This window comes from Peromyscus leucopus, chromosome 3, assembly GCF_004664715.2.
Source record: "Peromyscus leucopus breed LL Stock chromosome 3, UCI_PerLeu_2.1, whole genome shotgun sequence".
In the NCBI taxonomy this organism is placed as follows: domain Eukaryota; kingdom Metazoa; phylum Chordata; class Mammalia; order Rodentia; family Cricetidae; genus Peromyscus; species Peromyscus leucopus.
The window spans coordinates 73,018,635-73,039,248 of NC_051065.1; the positions used below are offsets into that span (position 1 = coordinate 73,018,635).

The 20,614-nt window shown below is 43.4% G+C and overlaps 1 protein-coding gene across 4 annotated transcripts in view; it reads left to right on the top strand.

Moving 5' to 3' along the window:
- Positions 1–1,038: 1,038 nt before the first annotated feature.
- Plekha8 (pleckstrin homology domain containing A8) overlaps positions 1,039–20,614 on the top strand; it is a 51,637-nt gene continuing 32,061 nt past the window's right edge. The window contains exon 1 of one of the 4 annotated variants that reach the window (XM_037203766.1): positions 1,039–1,280. In XM_037203766.1, coding sequence (XP_037059661.1) covers positions 1,241–1,280 — 40 coding nt within the window. In that variant the 5' untranslated portion in view covers positions 1,039–1,240. The remainder of the gene's footprint in view (positions 1,281–20,614) is intronic. The other 3 variants (XM_037203767.1, XM_037203765.1, XM_028864123.2) reach the window with 3 other exon arrangements.

A 20,614-nucleotide genomic window follows, 5' to 3' on the forward strand; every position in this document is an offset into this window, starting at 1 on the left:
GAAGTTAGTGTCCTGCTTAAGGCCACTTGGCCACAAAGAATTTGCACTCCACCTTAAGACTAGACCTGATTCATTCCACAAACATCACTGTTAATGACTGCTATGATTCATCACTTGAGTGGCCTTAGCATTGAGTAAATATTGGCTAAGGGCACCTCTCTTTAAAGAAGAACTAGCATTCGTGTTTAAATTACACAGCTTCAAGTTCCTAGTTCTACATTGTTGCCCTGACTAGTCCATTGTAGTGGCCCGAGAAGAAACTGGGTATCATCAAACAAGGATCTCTAGATTAAAATAAAAGCGAATAGGGCATTAAGCAAGGTGTGCAGTTCAAATAAATAACCAATTAAGTTATATATTATTTACTAAACCTGTCATCCTTACATTAAGGAGAAACAAAATGCCCACACCCTAGCACTTCAGAGCATACTTCTGTGGCATTAGCATTTGGGTTGGATTGTGCTCTTTATAACATTTCCCTTCCACTCAACCTGTGATTAACACTTTTCTTGGCTAAAAAACCTAATAACGACGCATGTTCACACTTTCATGTGCATAGGCATCCCCCTTGGGGAGCTTGCGAAAATGCAGACTTTGATCCAAAAGGTCTGGAACCCGGGCGAGATGGTACTTTTAACAGAACCCCAGGCGAAGTCAACACCAGCTGTCCAAAGACCGCTCAAGAAAGAGGCCCTGCAGTTTGGATAGCGCCTTGCCCCGGAGGGCAGCCGGAAACGCAGTGCAGACTTGACTCATCCGAGGGTTCCGGGTCTCGGCCCGAATCCTTCTACACTGACAATCTTGACCTTCAAAGCTGAACCCCTGGGGACTCGAATCCTGGGGGTGATCCGCTACCCACGTCCGCATCCGCGCCCCGCCCTCCAGCCCCACGGCGGCGCGGCCAGACCCCCGGCGCGGATTTGGGGGAGCGCGCACGCGCGCGCGCGCGGCGCAATGAGCATGCGCGAGCGCGCCGGGGCGGGCGCTGTGGGCTCCGTGGCCGCGGAGAGGCGCCTGCCCGCGACCGCCGCCTCAGGGGCCGCGCCTCCCTCGCCTCGCTCCGGCGGCCGCTCCGCCTCGTCCACAGCGACCGACCGCGCCAGGCGCAGGCGCAGGCGCAGCCCCGGCCCCGAAGCTGGTGCTCCTCGGCTGTCGCGGTGACCCCGCCCCCGGGCCCAGGATGTGAGGCCGGTCCGGTGTCCCCGCGGCGGGCCGGGGCGGCGTGGGGCCCGCGGGCGCCATGGAGGGCGTGCTGTACAAGTGGACCAACTACCTGAGCGGTGAGTGCCGGGGCCTCCGTGTGCGCGGTGCGCCAGGCGGCGCCCTCCGCCGGCTCGCGGCCCGGACCGACATTGGGGTGCAGCCGGCACCCGGGGCCCGCCACGGGGTCCGCCCCAGTCTCGCGAATTGGGCGCGGGGGTGGGGGGTGGGGGCGGCCTCGCCTGGGCCCTAGGAGGCCTGTGGCGGGGTGCCGAGGGAGTGCCAGCAGCCCCTGGTATTCTAGAGTCTCCACAGACTCTCCCTGCGCACCTTCAGGGTCATCCCCCTGCAGACCGAGGTAGCGGAGCTCTAGCTCCGCAGTCGGAAGCCCCCGAAGTGTGCGCCGGCGTTCGGCTTTTCTCTCCGAGTATTTCTTTTGTTCCAGACTCTGTCATAAAATGAATGCAGATATTAGCAACCGTGTCCTTTGCCTTGCCCAGCACAATGGCTTAAAAATAGCACCCTGCCCCCTTGGAAAGCACTTTCCGCAACTATCTAGAAGTTAGAACTATTTATTCACCAGCCGTGAAGATGATTCGCAGTGAGCGTTGCTTTCATCTGATCAGCAAATAATATTTAATAAGTTACATGCTATATGAACTGCGCTGGGTGCGTTTTTAAAGTTAAACTTTTTATTATGGGAAATGGGTTAACATGGAACGTGTCAGTGAGAAGGCAGGAACCAGAAATCTTCCCAGCTAGAGTTGGAGTTTCCCCACCACGCTTTGATGGGGCACTTCTGTTGTAAGGACAGACGGGGCTGGGAAGAGTTGGCACTGTACCTTTGAGGAGGTCACAGCACAGTACAGGCGGAAGTACACCTGTCGGCGTGTACCTGAAATCTCTCTCTGGGTAGCGCAGTAATTAGCACTGAGTTATTTCTCCTTTAATCAATGCCAGAGGGAGTGATAGGAGGCGTTGCCTTTACAAAGGCCTTCATTTCAAGGATCTTCAGTGATGTCAGCAGAGAGATTAGGTTAGATGCGGATTACTCCAAAATGGACTTCAGTATGATGAATTCTGGGAGCCCATTAGCATGCTGCTTATCTGAGGAGAGGAGGCTTGACCCGGACATTCTCCTTTTGAGGTTGTCCTAAACTCTGAGAGGTGGTGTATGCATCTTAATGGTAAATCCTTACATCAACTTCACCCCCTGCTGTCTCTGTCTCTGTCTCTGTCTCCTTCTCTCTCTCTCTCTCTCTCTCTCTCTCTCTCTCTCTCTCTCTCTCTCACACACACACACACACACACACACACACACACACACACACACACACACAGCACTTTCTTCTCCAGCCCCAACTTAATTCCCTTCTTCCTTTTCCTCCCCTTTCTGTATGGAAAGTTTTGGTAATAAAATGCTCCCTCTCCCTCCCCATATCCTTCCCTGGGCCACGGTTTTTCTAGAAGAGTCTTTGGGAATCTTTGTTCTGGGATGCCCATAGCATCTGTTTTGACGTTGAGTCTACTTTTTTCTCCCGAGTTAGAGTCTTAGTACTGTTGAGTGGTTCCTGGGTGAAGCCGAAGGATGGCACTGGAGCCATAGCTGCTGGTTCTTCTGGCTTGCCAGCCAGCTCGCCCATCATTAAAAGCCCTCACACCCCTGGCTGCTCCTCTGGATACACTGAGAATTGTGGTTCAGCACATTGTCTTTCACTGGACAATGAACTTACTTTGGGAGAGAATGGGTCTGACTTAGGAAGGTCACGGTGGTCCTTGTTTCCTCTGCTCTCCTTGGCTTGTTGGTCTCCCACAGAGGGCTGTTGGAGTGTGAATGATGTGCTTCAGGGGAGAGGTGACTCCTTTTTTGCTTCTGAAGCTTTGGTTTTTAAAATATTTTTATTAGTTCTTTGAGAATGTCACACAACTTATTTTGATTATATTCATCCTGCTTCCCTTTCTCCAGTTCCTCCCAAATCCACCCTTTCCTCCAATACTCCCTACACAACCTGAAGTTCTCCTCCTTCTCCTCCTCCTCCTCCTCCTCCTCCTCCCCCTCCTCCTCCTCCTCCCCCTCCTCCTCCAGCTAGTGTTGCCCAAATACTCTCCAGCGGGGGCCTGGCGGGGATCATACCTTTAAGGAAAACTGACTCTCCCTCTCCTAGCCACCATCAGATGCCAGCAGTTTCTCTGTGCTGGGATTTCATGCCCTGCCCCCAGTTCCGCTGGGATTTTGTCTGGCAAGTCTTGTGGGTGTCGTCACAGTCACTGAGTGCATATGAGCAACTGTCCCATTGTGTCCTTGATGTTATCTACCATCCTTGAATTTGACAGTCTTTTCACCTACTCTTCCACTAAGATGCCTGAGCCTTAGGGTTAGGCTGTGATATGTTTGTTCCATTTAGGACTGAGCACTCCAGTCTCTTAAGTCTCCACACATCGACCAGTTGAGGGTCTCTGTGTTCATTGACATCCACAATGATGAGAAACTTCTCTGATAAGTATTAAGCAATGCACTGATCTACGGGTATAGGAATAAGTCATTAAAAGTTGGTTTAATGCTATGTCCTTTTAGTAGATAACAATATTAGGTTCTCCTCTTGGGCCTGTTACCTATCAAACCACAAATTCTTGGTCTTATTAACAGTGCCAGGAATGAGTTCCATTTCACAGAGCAGGCTTTAGATGCGATCAGAAAGTGGTTAGTTATGTCCACAGCGTTCATGCCACTGTTGTACCAGGGGGCATATCTTGTCAAGTCAGTCATTACTGTAGCTCATAGGGGTCACAGCCGAATGAGACTGGAGATTACATTTTTCTTCTACTCCCATGCATAGCACCCTCCAGCGCTAGGAAAGCTAGCCAGTAGGATGAAGCTGAATACCAGCTTGATTACTGTGTTGTTACTCAAATAAGTGGTATATGAAACTTATTTTAAAAACCTTTTTGATTATGATTTGCATATAGTTACTTTAATATATATATATATATATATATATATATATATATATATATATATATATATATATAATCCCGAGGTCTTCTGAAATTTTCTCCAAAAAGAGCTCATAACCTATCCCTTTTATGTAGCTTGTGTATTTCTGCTTGTGAAAAGCTTGATAAGAGATACTAGGTGTCTGGTGAAGGGTATGGTAATGCACACCTTTAATCCTGGCACTCAGGAGGCAGACGCAGGTGAATCTTTGTGAGTTCAGAGACCAGCCTGGTCTACATAATGAGTTCGGACAACCAGGGCTGCATAGTGAAACCCTGTCTCAAACAAACAAACAAAAAGAAGGTGTTGAATTTGAATGGAAAACTTTAGTATATCCATTCAGCCACTGAATCTTTGGAGAATGTATTAATTACTCTTCTGTGGTGCTAGGGATCAACCCAGGCCCAGTGTTGCTGGGTACATGCTCTTACCATCTGCAGTCCCTGATGATGATTTCATTTACCAACTGCTTACTCATAGGCACTACGCTAGGAACAGGGGAAGTAATGTTGAACAGGCAGACAGCTCTCTTGCCCTGCTTGTGCCTTATGGTCTGGCCTGTAAGAAAGATTGGATTAGTTGGAAGCAGGTTCCAAATGTGTATGTGGGCTCAGGGACAGCTAGGAGGTTGGTTTGGGTTGCTGGGGGAAATTGCTTTATTAAACAGAGCCAGAAGGTGAGTCAACCTACCTAGGCACGTGGACCAAGACAGCTGTGCCGCAGCAGTAGAGGGTGGTGCGGAAGAATCTGACACAGGAGCGATCGATGTGTGAAGGCTTCAAACAGATAGGGACCAGGAGTCTGTGGGAAGAGGAGGAGACAACAGATATGCTAGAGTATTGGGGAAGCCTTATCATGGCCTGTGTAAGCCGTGTGGTGTGGTATGGTGTGGTGTGACTGTTTATGTACATGCACAAGTGTGCAAGTGTGTGAAATTTAAATGAGCTACTCTGCTTGCAGCATTCAAAGTTTTCCAGTTACAGGTCCGGGGTCATAGCTCAGTGGAAAAGCTTGCCTATCAGGCATATAAGATCCAAGTGTTTTGTTTTTGCCAGGCGTGCTAGTGGCACATGCCTGTAATCCTAGCACTCAGGATCCTGAGACACTGTAGACCAGCCTGGGCTGCATGGTAAGACCTTCTCTCTTTGCATGTGTCTACTGCACTTCTGTGTTTTGACAAACAGTGCCATTATTTTATAGGTGTCTATTATTGAAAGTTAGAAGCATCAGGTCTTGAGAAAAGCATGTAAATTTCTAGCATGAATGTGATTCAAGAAGACAGGAACAGAAGAGAAAGCACTTTCACTTAGTTACCAGTTTTATTCAATGCTCCTTGTGCTTAAGTGAAAAATGAAAAGCTTTAGGGCCATCTTTCTCTTTAAAGTACAGAATATTAGACATTCAGGGATTTGTTGTTGAAATTTATTTTCAGATGTTAGAAAATTAAATTTGGGATATTGATTGATTTTTTTTTTCAAGACAAGGTTTATCTGTGTAGCTCTGGCTGCCCTGGAACTTGCTCTGTAGACCAGGCTGGTCTTGAACTCATAGAAATCCACCTGCCTCTGCCTCCCAAGTGCTGGGATTAAAGGCATGCACCACCACTGCCCAGCTAATTTGGGATATTTAAAAGGAATCAATATGTGTTGTGATATGCACAGTGTACAACCACCAGGCACTGTTTTCTCATTGTTCATATCTTTTACAACCTAAAATGTGGTCAGTAACGTCCGAGCAGGCTGTTGGCTAGAGTCAGTGAGAGCTGGACTCGGACAGCAGCTCCATCACTGCCAGTGCCAGTCACTTGACCTTTCTTGAACTTTAGTGTCTTTTTTCTCCATAAAAAGAATGTGGCTTACTAGTTTAATTCTGAGACTGTTTGAAAATGCATCAGCACTTACAGTGTGATACCTGCTATTATGAACATTTTGCGTTTGAACCTTACAAGAACTTTGAGAAACATTTATCATTTCCTTTTGAGATGAAGGCTTTGAATCACAGCATTAGATTGGGCTTAAGGTCACACAGTTAATAAGTGGCACCAGAGTCATTGCTCCCTTACATAATACTGTCAAAGGTCCCTCTGGCTTGATCATTATATAATGCTAGCTGATTCATAATGTACCTATATTTGAAGCATGTTTGACCTAGAATGCAGGACTATTTGAGGGGAGGAGCTAGGGAGGAGTTGAGGAGTGAGGGAAGCTTTGAGTACGGAATACTTGGAATACTTGGCATATGTTTAACCATAGAGAGTTTCCAGCTGTGTTTTCTGCTTTACCCATTTTCCTGCCCACTTAGCAGACAGGAGAGCTGTTACCTCAAGCTCTAACCAGTTGCAAGTTTCTTGAGCAGGTTAGGCACAAACACATTGTGGCACTGCACTCCAGAAACAACAAAAGCTTGCATCATGCTGGCCAGGTGGCTGCCAGTGAGGAGGCACTGTGATGTTTCTCCCAGGTGGTAGAAGTAACTCTTGCCCTGTATCTTTATGTTGTATAATTGCCAAGAGGACATCTAGAACATGGTGACCCAGAGTAGGGGTCATGGTCTCACAGCTACTTGTTCATGCTTTTCTATTGTTGTAATTGCAACATCCTCATTGAAATAATAATTCAGATACCATAAGATTCACTCATTTAAAATATACAAGTCAGTAGCTTGTGTGTACACACACACAGTGCAACCATTACTACCATTCATTTTAGAGCAGTTTCACGGCCCTGCCTCCTCCTGCATGTAGCAACCTCTGTTCCATTTGTGTAGACCTGCCTAGTCTAGCTATTTTCTATGTCATTTACTTTCCTTGCCCTTGACAGAATAGCTGACAGAAACAACTTAAAGGAAGAAGGACTCATTCTGGCTAACAGCTTAGGGAACACAGTCCACCATGCCTGGAAAGGCATGGCAGTGTGAGCTTGCCCTGGCTGTGGCATCAAGAGCATGTGGCAGCTGGTCACATTGCCAGGCAGTCCAAAGGTAGGAAACTTGGATCAAATGTGGAGCTGGCCTGTTATCTTCAAGCCTCACCTCTGCCAGCTAGGTCCCATTCAGAAGGTTCTACAACTTCCCAGAACAGTTTGAAGAGCTGGATTCCAACTGTTTAAACAAATCACATGATTTTAGGATTTTATTTTGTTTATCTATGTCATGGCATGTATTGATTCATTTCTTACCACTAAATAATACTTCACTGCACACTGTTTTGCATATCTGTTTCAGTAGATGACATTCTTTCACATGTAAATGTCTAATGATTAACTTTTACACACAGAATCTTAGATTCAGTGACAGAGTGTGTTATTCAATTCTTGCTACTGTGGTGAAATCCATGTGATAGCCCTATAAAGAAAATGACTTGTAATATTGGAAGTTCTGGTCTGTGATCTGTTGGTCCTGTTGTTTTGGGCCTGTGATGAGGTAGCATATCATGAGGCAGTGTATGGAAGAGCAGATCATTTACTTCATGGCCAAGAAACAAACCAGTCCTACAGTCCTCTAAAAGGACATTCCTATGTCATAGACATCCAGTTGTGACAATAAAATAAGCCTAGCAGCATAATATATGGTGGTGACCTCCCCACCAGGAGTGCCACACTCTCTCATTTTGCTGTATGATGTGGTTGGGTATATTGGGGGTGATCAGAACTGTGAACTGAAGAAAATTTGGGGATCATTTTTCTCAGATTTCGTTCTTGGTGTTTAGTCCTTATCATTTCCTGTTATCATCACTTTGGTTTTGTTTAGAATGAGCAAAAGTCAGCCAAGTTCCAGTAGAACCAGATTTGAGAGAGATGATCTTATGTTGTGTACCAGCAGATATATAAGACAAGTAAGGCACATCTAAATGCCACAATGCCTGGTTGTTTTCTTGGATCCTGTGTCAGGCTTGTGGAGTATGTGGCAGCATCTGAAAAGATCAAGAAATGTGAAATATATGGAAAATACTGCTACAGAGAGCTGTTCTCAGTATTCTGTCCTAGCACAGGAAACTGAATATTTGCTTGAAAATACACTCCATTTCCTTCAGCTAGAAATGTTTTAAGACAAGAAGCTGTCCTTATTTTTAAAATCAGCGAAATGATTTCATAAATCTCTTTCAACACTATTACTCCCTTTTCATTTATTCATCTGAGAGACCCATATTGAGCTTGAGTTTCTCATCCATCAGACTCTTTGAGAGTGTTAGGACCCCTGTTTGGAGCAGGACAGAGTCTTTGTGCTCAAGAGATTGTAGTCTGACAGAGGACCTTCTCAATCATGGAAATTCACTTCCACTTGAGTGTGTGTTTGGACATACAAATTTTTACGTGGCTGCCCCCAGGCTGTGACTCCCCAAGTCTTGGTGGATCACGTGGAATATAACTGTCTCTAGAGGAAGTTAGGTGTTAATCTTTCACTGTAGTGGCTTTCCTGAGATTTTAACAGCAACTTTGGATTGCCTCTGATGGCTCAACTGTAGGCATCTTGGGCCATCTGGTGTGTCATTGCAGGTGACTTTTGCTCCTTCCCTCTGTTGGCCTGCATTCACCTCTTATATAGAGAGATCAGCCCTAGCTGTTGTTGTTTGATCTTTGGATCTTTTGGGGGGGAGGGCGCCACCCAGCTCCCAGATAAATCACACTGGAGGCTTATTCTTACTTGTGAATGCCTGGCCTTAGCTTGGCTTAGTTTCTTTCCAGCTTTCCTTGACTTAAATTATCCCATCTACCTTTTGCCTCTGGCTTTTCTCGTTTTCTTACTCTTACTCCATGGCTTGCTGTGTAGCTGGGTGGCTGAAGTCCTCCTCCTTCTCTGGCGCCTACCTTTTTACTACCAGATTTTTCCTTCTATACATTCTCTCTGCCTGTCAGCCCTGCCTATCCTTTCTCCTGCCTTACTATTGGCCATTCAGTTCTTTATTAGACCACCAGGTGTTTTATACAGGCACAGTAACATGGCTTCACAGAGTTAAACTAATGCAACATAAACAAAAGTAACACATCTTAAAATAATATTCCACTACACTACCCGTGACACCAGTGTAAGCAGCCAGAAAATAGGAAGAAAAAGAAGAACAAAAAAAGGAAAGTATAAAATTAGCTAACAGAAACAGGCACATTTTGTCAAGAACAAATGTTAAGAACGCCCTTTTAGCAGCGATGAAAGAAAAGCATCTTGAAAGAGGTAAGATGCAAGGGAGGGTAGACTTGGTGTGGACACAGGTAAGGCACAGCACTGGAAACAGGACCAAAACACGTTCTTTTCCAAAAGGAGGGAATATTAGAGGGGTGTGAGGAGAGAGATTATTACACTAAGCTGGAAACTGTGGAGTTTGTATGGTAGACAGTCACTCAGGACTTCAGAATAGGAAGAAAGAGTGGGTAAAAAACAGTCTTCAAGGAAGACTAACCTGGCTGGACATGACAAGTGAGTTAGAGTGAAGTGGAGGTGGGGAGAAGGGGAGAAGGGCGGTATTCCCTTGCCACTGATGAGTAAGCCTAGGCTCACATGATAAATAACTTAATACAGTGAGCCGTTCTGCATTACCATCCTGTCTGTGACCTCACACTCCATGTCCCAGTGTGGCACAGTGGGATGCTGAAAACACAGAAATACTGAGAGTGGAGGGGTTCAGTGTCTGACCTGGAGGATGAAGCAGAATTGGGCTTTCTGCTTACAGCTTGGATGGTGATGCAAGATGTGTTCAGAAAGACACCAAGTGAGAGGAAAGATGATGTTACCAGTTTGGAAGGAAACTTCGAAACTACTTAGTTTGCCTCTGCTAACTAGTTGCAAAGAAGGCTCAGAGCAATGAGTGTCTTGCAGCAATGACTCTTCTGTATGACAGGAGTCTCAACTTATGCCAAAATGTTCTCACTCTAGTCTGGTAGTACATGAAGAAAGCATGTAATACACGATAAATAAGTATGCAGTCTGTTTGCCCAGTGTACACAAGAGAGGTAACAGAGCAGACTCCACAGAGGCTCCATAGAGTTCTGAATAACTGTGATTATACTTAGCCCCCACTATGCATACCCACCCTCTGTAAGCCTGTCACTCTTGAGGTCTACGGTCTTTTCTCCAGACTCTAAGCCTGACAATTTTAACTGCTAAAATCATGCTTTGTGGATAATTAATTGTTACTAAGGAGCCTGTAATTTGGCTAATTACAACTTACCTGTTATGATAAGGGGTGTTTCTTCCCTCTCTTCCTTCCTCCTCAGTTACTGACTGTCCTGGCATAGGAGCCCAAGGCTTTCCTAGCCACCTTCTCTGTGGGGCTCTGCTAGAGATGTTGAGTTATAGGTGGGTTCTGAGATCTAGTGTGACTGAGTGCCAGGCCAGATGCTGAAAGCCATCAAGGTTGTTGTGGAGGTCAGAGTTACTTGAGATCAGCAAATGCTTTGCTTTAGTTTAAAATGGTTCATTCTTAACACATATATAATATAAACAATATATGCTTGTCTTACCCACTGTTCTATGCTATGAAGAGACACTATGATCAAAGAAACTCTTAGGAAACAAAGCACTTATTAGGAGCTTGCTTACAGTTTCAGAGGGTGAGTCTGTTATCATGGTGGGGGAGCATGGTGGGAACATGGCGGCACGCATGGCAGCAGACAGAGAGAAACACCGTACCTGGTGTGAACTTTTTGAAACCTCCAATCCCATCTCTCCAACACAGACTGCCTCCAACAAGGCCACACCTCCTAATCCTTCTCAAATAGTTCCACTCCCTGATGACTAAGCATTCAAATATATCAGCCTATGGGGCCATTCTTATTCAAACCACTACAACACTGTATTATAACGTGGATTAAAAACATGGAAACTATAGTTTTATGGTAAAAGTTAAATTTTGGCTTACTGCTTCAGAAAATTTGTCAATCCTTTAAGAATTTTAATTTCAGTTTATTTTCTTAACATTAGTCACTTGGCCTTAATAATCTAGGGAAAAGCTGAATTTTCTGTTGCTCTCTATGAGGGCAAAGATTTACATATTTTAAAAACTTGCAGCAACTACTAGGAAACATTCAAACTCAATGGAAGTTTTGCGGGAAAAGCTAAAGCTGAAGTTAGTAAAGGGGCTCAGGAGGTTAGTTTAGGGTCTCAGGAGGCTAGTTAAGGGGCTCAGGAGGTTAGTTAAGAAGCTCGAGAGGTTAGTTAAGGGGCTCAGGAAGTTAGTTAAGGGGCTCAGGAAGTTAGTTCAGGGGCTCAAGAGGTTAGTTCAGGGCTCAGGGGCTTAGTTAAGGGGTTTTTCTGCCTTTTGTTCCACCAGTCTGGCCCATTTATTGTAGTCAGTGGCCTCTCCTTTTATTGATCAAAAAGTACAGTTCCTTCACATTTTTTCTGCTTTTAGCTTTATTTTCAGTAAATTATTTAAATAATGCTCTTCTCTTTTTCCCCCTTGGATTTCTATACAGCAGCATTTCTTGTGAATTTAAAAACTCACAATGAATCGATGTTTTCTTTTTATGATTCTTCCTGCTAATGGTGAAATTATAAACACTTGGTTCCCATTAACACCTTAATTGGCAGATTTTTTTAAGGCAGGCTGGTGAGTTTATAGGCAGAAGGACTGATGTGCCCAAGCACCCAGCTTCTAAAACTGTGGGTCTCAACTTTGTAGAGAGTTGTATAATTGAATGGGAGGGAGTTGCAACCAAGGTAAAAAGGTTTTTGCCCACAGTCCAGGAATCAATTCAGAATCAAATGCGCTCACCTGTGTTGCATGTCAGACCTTCATTCCATTGAACACACATGTGCATTTACACTGTGCATGTTGCCATACCACATATTGTCTACAGATGCTGCCTGAAACATCTCAGCCTAGATTTAAAACTAATGTCACTAGGAACTGGAGTGTTCTTACTAGACATATCAGGTTTTCTGCTCTTTAAGATATAGTGAATGGTTGCTGAGGGCTGGAAAATCATACTCCTTTGGAGACATGGCTGCTACTAAGTTGCCTAAGCCTCAGTGAATGGCCCTACACCCATGCACATGTGGGAAGCACTATTTGGACTCAGCTTATCAATAACAACAAAACATGAAGGACATGAAGTTGGGAGAGAAATGTGGGAGCACTAAGGGGAAATGGAGGGAGAAGATGGTGGTTATGACCAAAATACACTGTATAAATTTATGAGACTTTCAAAGAGTAAATAAAAACATAAAAAATACATAGCAGCTTAATTCTTTTCCTACTGCCTGTATGTATCAAATTAGTATTATCTTTGGATTGAATTGTATTAGAATATATTTTACTTTTATATTTTATTTTATTGTATGGGTATAGGTGTTTGCTTTCATATATGTCTGTGTACCTCATAAGTGCCTCATGTGTACCTGGTGCCTGGGGAGGTCAGAAGAGGGTGTCATATCCTCTGGAGTTACAGATGGTTGTATGCCTCCAGGTGGGTGCTGAGAAATGAACCCAGCTCCTTTGGAAGAGCAGTCAGTGCTCTTAACTGCTGAGCCATCTCTCTAGCCTCAGATTTTCAAAATTCCTATTTGAGTTTCTAACTTGAGTTTCATAAAATCCAGTCAATGAATTTTGGCTTGGTAGAACAGAATTTTCAGCAGTGTCTAAAATGGCCCTGAAACACTTCTGTCATCTTATACTATGATGTATTTACACAAAGTGGCATTCTCTGCCTTGACCATTATAAAAATCAAAATAAGTTGAGTACATAGTGGGGTCTCTGTGAGTTTCAGGCTGTCCAGATCTATATAACTAGTTCTATGTAGGCCAACCAGAGTTATATGGTGAAGACCCTATCTCAAAAAAAAGGTAATTAACTAAAAAACATTGACAGTGCTTTGTCCTGCAGTGTCATATAGTCAGCCAAGATTTCATTTATATAAAAGGAAACCAGCATATATTGCTTATTAGTATGCAAATTTACTTCTCACCTTTTATGTAGGATTATATGTATACTAAAAGACTTGTTTTAAAATAAACTTCTTAATAATTTATTATCAGTAAATGCTAAAGTTACACATAAAAAGAAACATAAATGGAAGTGTAAGAAGCCTTGCTCTAGCATAAGGTAGCCATTTCACCTGATGGCCTCCTGCCGTTCACTTGTTTAAGAGAATCATTATTGGGCCAAGAAGGAGGAGTCCCCTTTAGACCCTTTCCCATGGTTACAGTGGAAAAGAAAACAAAATACAGCAGTTATTCAAATGCCCACAGATACTCACCACAATTAGCCACATACTGGGCCATAGCACTCAACCTTGCCAAGTGGTATCAAAAAAATGTTCTGTGTCCTTAACAGAGATCACTCTATCAATAACTAAAAGGATGTAGAGATCCGCAAATATGAGAAAATTAAACATTATACTTCATAGTAACATAAACAAGATCAAAAAAGGAAGTCCCTAATTAAATTGGGAAATACTTTAAAGTTAAAATAAAAACACATCAGTGGCTGGTCAGGTGTGATGGTTTGAAATGAGAATGGTCCTCATAGGCTCATATATTTGCATGCTTAGTCATCAGTTGGTGAACCAGTTAGGAAGGATTAGGAGGTGTGGCCTTGTTGGAGGAGGTTTGAGTTTTCGAAAACCCATGCCAGGCCCAGTGTCTGTGTCTGTGTCTGTGTCTCTGCCTCTCTCTCTCTCTGTGTGTCTCTGTGTCTCTGTCTCTCTCTCTCTCTCTCTCTCTCTCTCTCTCTCTCTCTCTCTCTCTCTCTCTCTCTGCCTCCCTGCCTTTAGATCAGATGTAAGCTCTTAGCCCCATGCCTACCAGCCTCCATGCTCCCTGCCATGATGATAATGGACTAATCCTCTGAAACTAAGTAAGCTGCCAATTAAATGCCTTTTTTTTTTTTTTTTTAATGAGTTCCTTTGGTCATAGTGTCTCTCCTCAGAGTAACAGAACAGTGACTAAGACACCAGGGGAGACTTGACCTTAAAGAGTAGCCCAAGAAAATCTGGGAAAGGACAGTGTTTGTCCCTTGACTATTGTACTATTAGAGACCTGTGCATTTGTTGAAACTTGGACTTGTTTCCTAAAGGATACATTTTACTTGATATAAATTTTAAAGTATTTCAGGTGCTTGTTTAATGAGGCATCCCCTTCCTCAGAGTGGTCCAGATAAGCTGCTTATCATACACTGTATAGCATACTCATCTCCATGCATTACTCAGACATGGCTCATGTGTTTCTTCTTTAGTTTGATTCTTTAAAGAAGTAAGAACATTTGTGTTTAGAAATTTTGATTTTAAAGTAGTAGTTCTGGCCGGGCGGTGGTGGCGTACACCTTTAATCCCAGCACTCGGGAGGCAGAGCCAGGCGGATCTCTGTGAGTTCGAGGCCAGCCTGGGCTACCAAGTGAGTTCCAGGAAAAGGCGCAAAGCTACACAGAGAAACCCTGTCTCGAAAAACCAAAAAAAATAAAAAAAAATAAAAAAAAAAAATAAATAAAGTAGTAGTTCTGTTAGAATATTGAAAAAGAAAATTTAGTGCCTGCTGTGGGTGTCTTGCTGTGAATGTGTTGCTCTGATTGGCTGATAAATAAAGCCATTTGGCCTATGGCAAGGCAGCTTAAAGGCAGGCAGGAAATCCAAACAGATAGACAGGAAAGGAAAGGAGAGGCAAGGCAGATGCTGGGAGCTGCCGCCAGGAGAAGCAAGATGTAAAGTACCGACCAGTAAGCCACAAGCCACACGGCAAAGAAAATATTTATAGAAATGGGTTAATTTAAGATATAAGAGCTAGCTAGCAAGAAGCCTGCCATGGCCATAGTTTAAAAATAATATAAGTCTATGTGTTTATTTGGGACCAAGCATCTGCAGGATGCGGGTGGGAAAGATTCCACAGGACTGGAGAAAACTTCTGGCTACAAGTGCCAAATTAGCACAAGCAATATAAGTTTGCATCTAAATGTAAGTACATATTTTGAAGAAAATTATGTGTGCGTGCGTGTGCGTGTGTGTTTCAATAATAATTGAGTTGAAAAGCTTTTTGGTTAAAGATAAAGGCTGCTTATTTTAGCCAGGTATGATGGCATGTGTAGTTCCAGCTACTCTGGAAGGCAAGGCAGAAGGATTCATTGAACTCAGGATTTTGAGGCTAGCCTGATCTGTACAGCAAACCCCTGTCTCTCAGAAAGTATGAACTGCAGATGGTTGCCTGATGATTAAGTGTAGGAAGCATCTGCTGTGTGAGGAAGGGACAGTAGACTGTAGTTTGGGAGTGGTGGTATTTAGGACTTTAGTTTTTTGTTTTGTTTTGTTTTGTTTTAATACAGGGTCTTGCTGTGTAGCCCTAGCTGTCCTGGAACTCATGATGTAGACCAGGATGGCCTTGAACTGACAGAGACCTGCTGCCCAAATTCTGGGATTAAAGGCCCACACCACTATGCCCAGCAACTTTAACAAAATTTTAGTGGTATCTTGTCTCTTTCAGAGTTTTACACTTCTGTTGAACTGCTTTTCTGAGTAGCTTACTTGATGTTACAGTAAATGGTTCTTGAATTTTATTTTCAAATTCATTGCTTCTCTACAGAAGTGTGGTTGGTGTTAATATATTGAATCTTGTTGAACTGACTAGATTTGCCTTTTCCTATCTCATATGGATACCTTTTATTTCATTTTCTCACTCACTGTCCCACCTAAAACCTCCAGTGCAATGTTCAGTAGAAATGGCAAGAGCAGGAACCCTATCTTGCCCTGATCTTAGGGAAAAAAGCTCTCCATCTCTCACTGTTGGGCGTATTAATTGTGGGAAAGCCCTTTCTAGTCTTAGTTTTGGTTTTGTTTGTTTCTTCTTTTTTATCATGAAAGGGACTTTAGATTTTTGTCAAGTGCTTTTTGTATGTTTGGTGAGTTGATTCTTTAGAACTCTTGTTTGAAGAAAATTCCTATTCAGCCAAGCTTGCAAAACACAACAAAAAATAATAAAGATGTGCACTACCACAGAGGTGCCAGATCTCTGTGCGTTCAAGGCCAGCCCAGTCTACAGAACAAGTTCCGAGACAGCTAGGCCTAAACAGAGAAACCCTGTCTCGAAAAAACAACAACAACAACAACCAGGACATTGATTACCTCACTTACCTGGAAATCCAAGGGTGTCTTCCCTTCAAGCATGACATGCTCTGATTGAACAGCATCCACATTTCCCTCTTCTCTCTCTGCCCCTCAAATCTTTTACCTCACTTTCCCCTTATGTGACAGTCATGCTTAGGTACCTTGTAATGACAAAATGGCTTCCAAGTATCCTTAAAGTCCAGGAAAAAGGGACAGTCTCCAGTAATTTCTGTCTTTCTCTGATCCTATAGGAAGTTCCCAGAATGCTCATTGGGCCAATTGTTCATTCTAGAACTCACTGAGGTTGGAGTATGTGAAACTCCAGTTACACCTGTATTGCATACACATACCTATCCTGAAACTGGGCAGCTTCACCCAAATTATGTGAAGTGTGGAGAAAGGGGTTTGCAGCAATGGAAATATGCAGGGTGAATGCTGAATTTCCAAAAAGTAAATGTCAAGTGTACTTTCTGCAGTGACGTAATCCAGAATTATACAAAGCACGAATTTGCATTTGTATATTGTCCCCCCCCCCCAATGCCATCTCCGGTGATAACAGAGGGTGTAAGCTAAAACTCTAGAGTTTCTTGGTCCATCCTTCCATGTATGTAGTTTGAAAACATGTTCCCTCCTTAATAGAGGATAGCAAAAAGAGGTTTGGGTTAGGTAGGAAGATAGTCAGTTGGCAGGATAAGGAGCAGGGAATCGTATAGACCCATAGTTTCCACCAGTCTTTTATTACCTTGAGTCTTTATTACTTCTCATTTCCAGGCTATCTGTAGAATATCTTGAAACATGAAGTAAATCCATAGTCACCCCACCATCCATGCATCTTTTCTTGTACAGTTCGTTTTTTGCTGGATGGTAGCCCAGTTTGTCAGCATTGGGCACTAAAGAGAACAGTGTGTCCAGCACTAATCGGACTTTCCATCACAGCATTTAATGTCGTCTAACAGGAATGGGGTTTCTTAATGTGTCTTTTGAGATTTCAGGAACCTTGAGCTTCTAAAACAGCTCTTCTTTGTCACAGTTTCTATAGTTCCAGTTAAAGAATAAAATGGTGACATATTGAAATTCCCTTGAATAATTACACCTCCCCCCAGGTAAACACAATTTACGTTAAGTAAGGAGTTGCTTCAGTCATTAGTGCAGTGAGGGGGTCCCTGCAGGTGTTATTCAGAGAAGTGAACCACTCAAAGAGATAAGAATGAAAATCCGGTGCAGATTGACTTTGTCAACCTGGATCAGACTTTGGAGAGTCTAATGCCAGGCCATTCATGGTCAGCATATTTAAAACGTAGTTCAATTTGGAGAAATGTTTCCAGGCAACAATCAGTCCAATCAGTGCAGTTCCAGGTGCACAATGAAGTTTAAGGTGTGACTACACAGAAACTCTTTCACAAAGTACATGTGACCATGAGGGTGGATTCTATAGCTAAAAGGCTTAGAACCTAGTGTGGTCTCTGACCTATAGCATAGAGGTCAGCAGGCCATAAAGTATGTGTGACATCTCCCCTAAGGATAGGTAATGGTCTAGGGAGGGAAGAGTCTGGATTAATCATTCTGGGGAATTAGGGTGACATCTGTTCCTTCAGATAGCAAAAAGGTCACTAGGTCGTTAACAACGTCCATTCTCAGCTTTCTGGATGGAATGTAGGTATTTGATTTGTATCTCCTCCCTTGAGGAGACACCCCTGCGTGATTAACATTCCTGGCTCTCTTAGTGCTTCTCTATGAGCACAAGGACCTCTGTGCCTTCACCAGTGCAGGCCACCAGCAAGTCTCAAAGCTCACTGCAGCTGGGCTGTACAGAGAGGGGAGGACTTTCAGCATTTTAGGATCCCTGTAAGAGAAAGCTAGCTTAGTACATTCTTTTTTAATTTCAAGATGTTATTTTATTATTATCACAGAATCTGGAATCACATTGTGATTAGTGTTTTATCTTTGTTTAATTGGCAGGCTTTTAAAAATTCTTTGCTACATTGAAAATGCTCTTGAAATTGATGTGGTGGTTTATTTTAGTGTCAGTTTGAGCCACAGGGGGCTGACGTAGTTTGGATATTGGAATGCTCCTCAAAGGCCCATGTGCTAAGTCTTGGTCCTCAGCTTCATACTGTTGGCAGGTGGTAGAAACTTTATGAGGAGCCTAGGAAAAGGAAGTGGGGTTACTGAGGGGTATATTCTGGAAAAGTTGGATGCTGGTCCCTCTCCTGCTTCCTAGCTACCATAAGGCGAGCATCTTGTATCAACAAGCTCTTGGCCACTATCATCATGTACCACTTCACCACAGTCCAGAAGGAGTGGGAGTCCCAGTGACCATGACCAGAAACAGCTGGTAAAATACTAAGCCAAAACCTTTCCTCCTTGCAAGTTGATTTATCTTAGGATGTTTGTCATAGTAATGGAAAATTGAGGGGCTCAGATCCTCAGACATTTGGGGGAACACTCTGGATGGGCCTAGGGTATTTTTAAATAATATTAGCCTTTGAAATGGTAGATCAATTAAATAGAATGCTCCTCCAATCATGTTTATAGGGCCTCACCTAGCTGCTTAAAGTCTAGAATAAAACAAAAAGGCTGAGTAAGAAGGGACTCCAACTGCCCAGCTAGAATGAATGGGGTGGGATATTGACCTTCTTTGAAACCTGCTCCATGGGCCCCAACTTTGCTGACTGCAGATCTTGGGATGAGCTGATTCTCTATAATAATTCACTTGGTATGTCAATATGTGATCCTGTTGCCTCTTTTTCTTGGAGACTGTTAAAGCAAAAGTCCTAAACTTGATGAAATAGTTATCAGGTATGTCTCAAATGCTTTCTACACAAAAAGTGTGGTATGTTTCAGAGGCAGGAAGTGTCCACACAAATCAGAGTGGCAGGAGTTGAGCTCTGAGTGAAAAGACTGTTCCGTATCAGGATGGCTTTCTACCAACAGGGAGCCAAAGCTTAGGAGTTTTTGTGTGCACAGGGGCAATATAGGAAGGCATGATTTTCTCCTTAGTTCTCTTGTGTGTAGTATGTGCCTTGGGATAGGTTTCCTTATCTATAAATTGAACAGATTGGCCTAGGTGATTTCAAAGACTTCTTCCCTTTTCAGATTCTGAGAAACTTCGTTTCAGTGAGGGCAAAACGGCCTAAACAGTGGCGTCGATAATCAGATTGTTTTGCAGATGTGTAATGCTTCGGTGATGCCAGGAGAGCCGCGGTGTACTCCGATGAAGGATGGTTTTACTGGTTTGTGTGGGTGGTGGCCAGTTTATATAGAACTTGAAGTTGACATTACAAAGTATTCTCTTTCAACATAAATATATTATGAATTCATCTCAACAAGTTTGCTAGGATTGTGGGCATGGCCATGATAAGACCATAGGGTGCCTTACAGTCTATAAAGGGTCTTCCTCTCTAGGCAGAAACTTTCAGTACAGAAAGGCTAACAAGAGAAATAGCTGCAATTTTTGAAAGAATATTTATCTTTGGTGAGAAAAAAAAATCATATGTCAGGATATTTCAGTTCATGAATTATTGAAGAGTAGATCATTGAGAATTAATGTTTATCTAGTTTTATTTAAGGAAGTGAGAGAAGTGTTTCCTGGCAGGATTGTGTCTTGTGTGGTTCTTAGAAAAGCAGGCCCTGGTGAGGGGAGGGACATCCTACCTGCCCTCCCAACTCCTTCCCTTAGATTTAGTGCAGACCACTTAGCCTGGGGGAAACGAGGAAGAGAGGAGTGGCTCCGGAAGTACAGCATCTCACCAAACATAAATAAGTATCTTTTGGACAGCGGTTGGTGTTGTACCCATACTACAAAAAAGTTTTTATTTTTGTATGCATGTGAATGTTTAGCCTGCACGTATGTTGCTGTGCATTGCTTAGTGCTCACGGAGACCAGAAGAGGGCGTTGGATCCTCTGGAACCATGTGAGTGCTGGAAACCAAACTATGGTCCTCTGCAAGAACAGATATCTGTCTGTTCAGTCCTTGGAGCTCTGCTCAAAGTCCCCACAAACTTCTCTCTGGATGCCTCAGCCATAGTCAAGTCACATGAGAGAAAGGTAGTGTGTGTGTGTGTGTGTGTGTGTGTGTGTGTGTGTGTGTGTGTGTGTGTGTGTGTGTGTGTGTTTCAAAATAGGGCATTTTATGAGGAAGATGAAGCTTGATTCATTGCAAATCAGTTTGGTTTGTTTGGAATTACAGGGCATGTGAGAAGACAAGCTAAGATGCCTGCTTCTGCTGTATATAGCTTGTCTTGAGGGTTTGAGGTTTCTGTGCTTTGGTTGGCCAATACTAAATGGTCAGAGAAATCTGTGCTAAGAGCTCTGTAGACAGGTTCACTAGTCTGGACACCGCATCCCCTTTGCTGAGATGTCACCATAATCTTTGTTGCACAGTTTCTAAGCTCCTG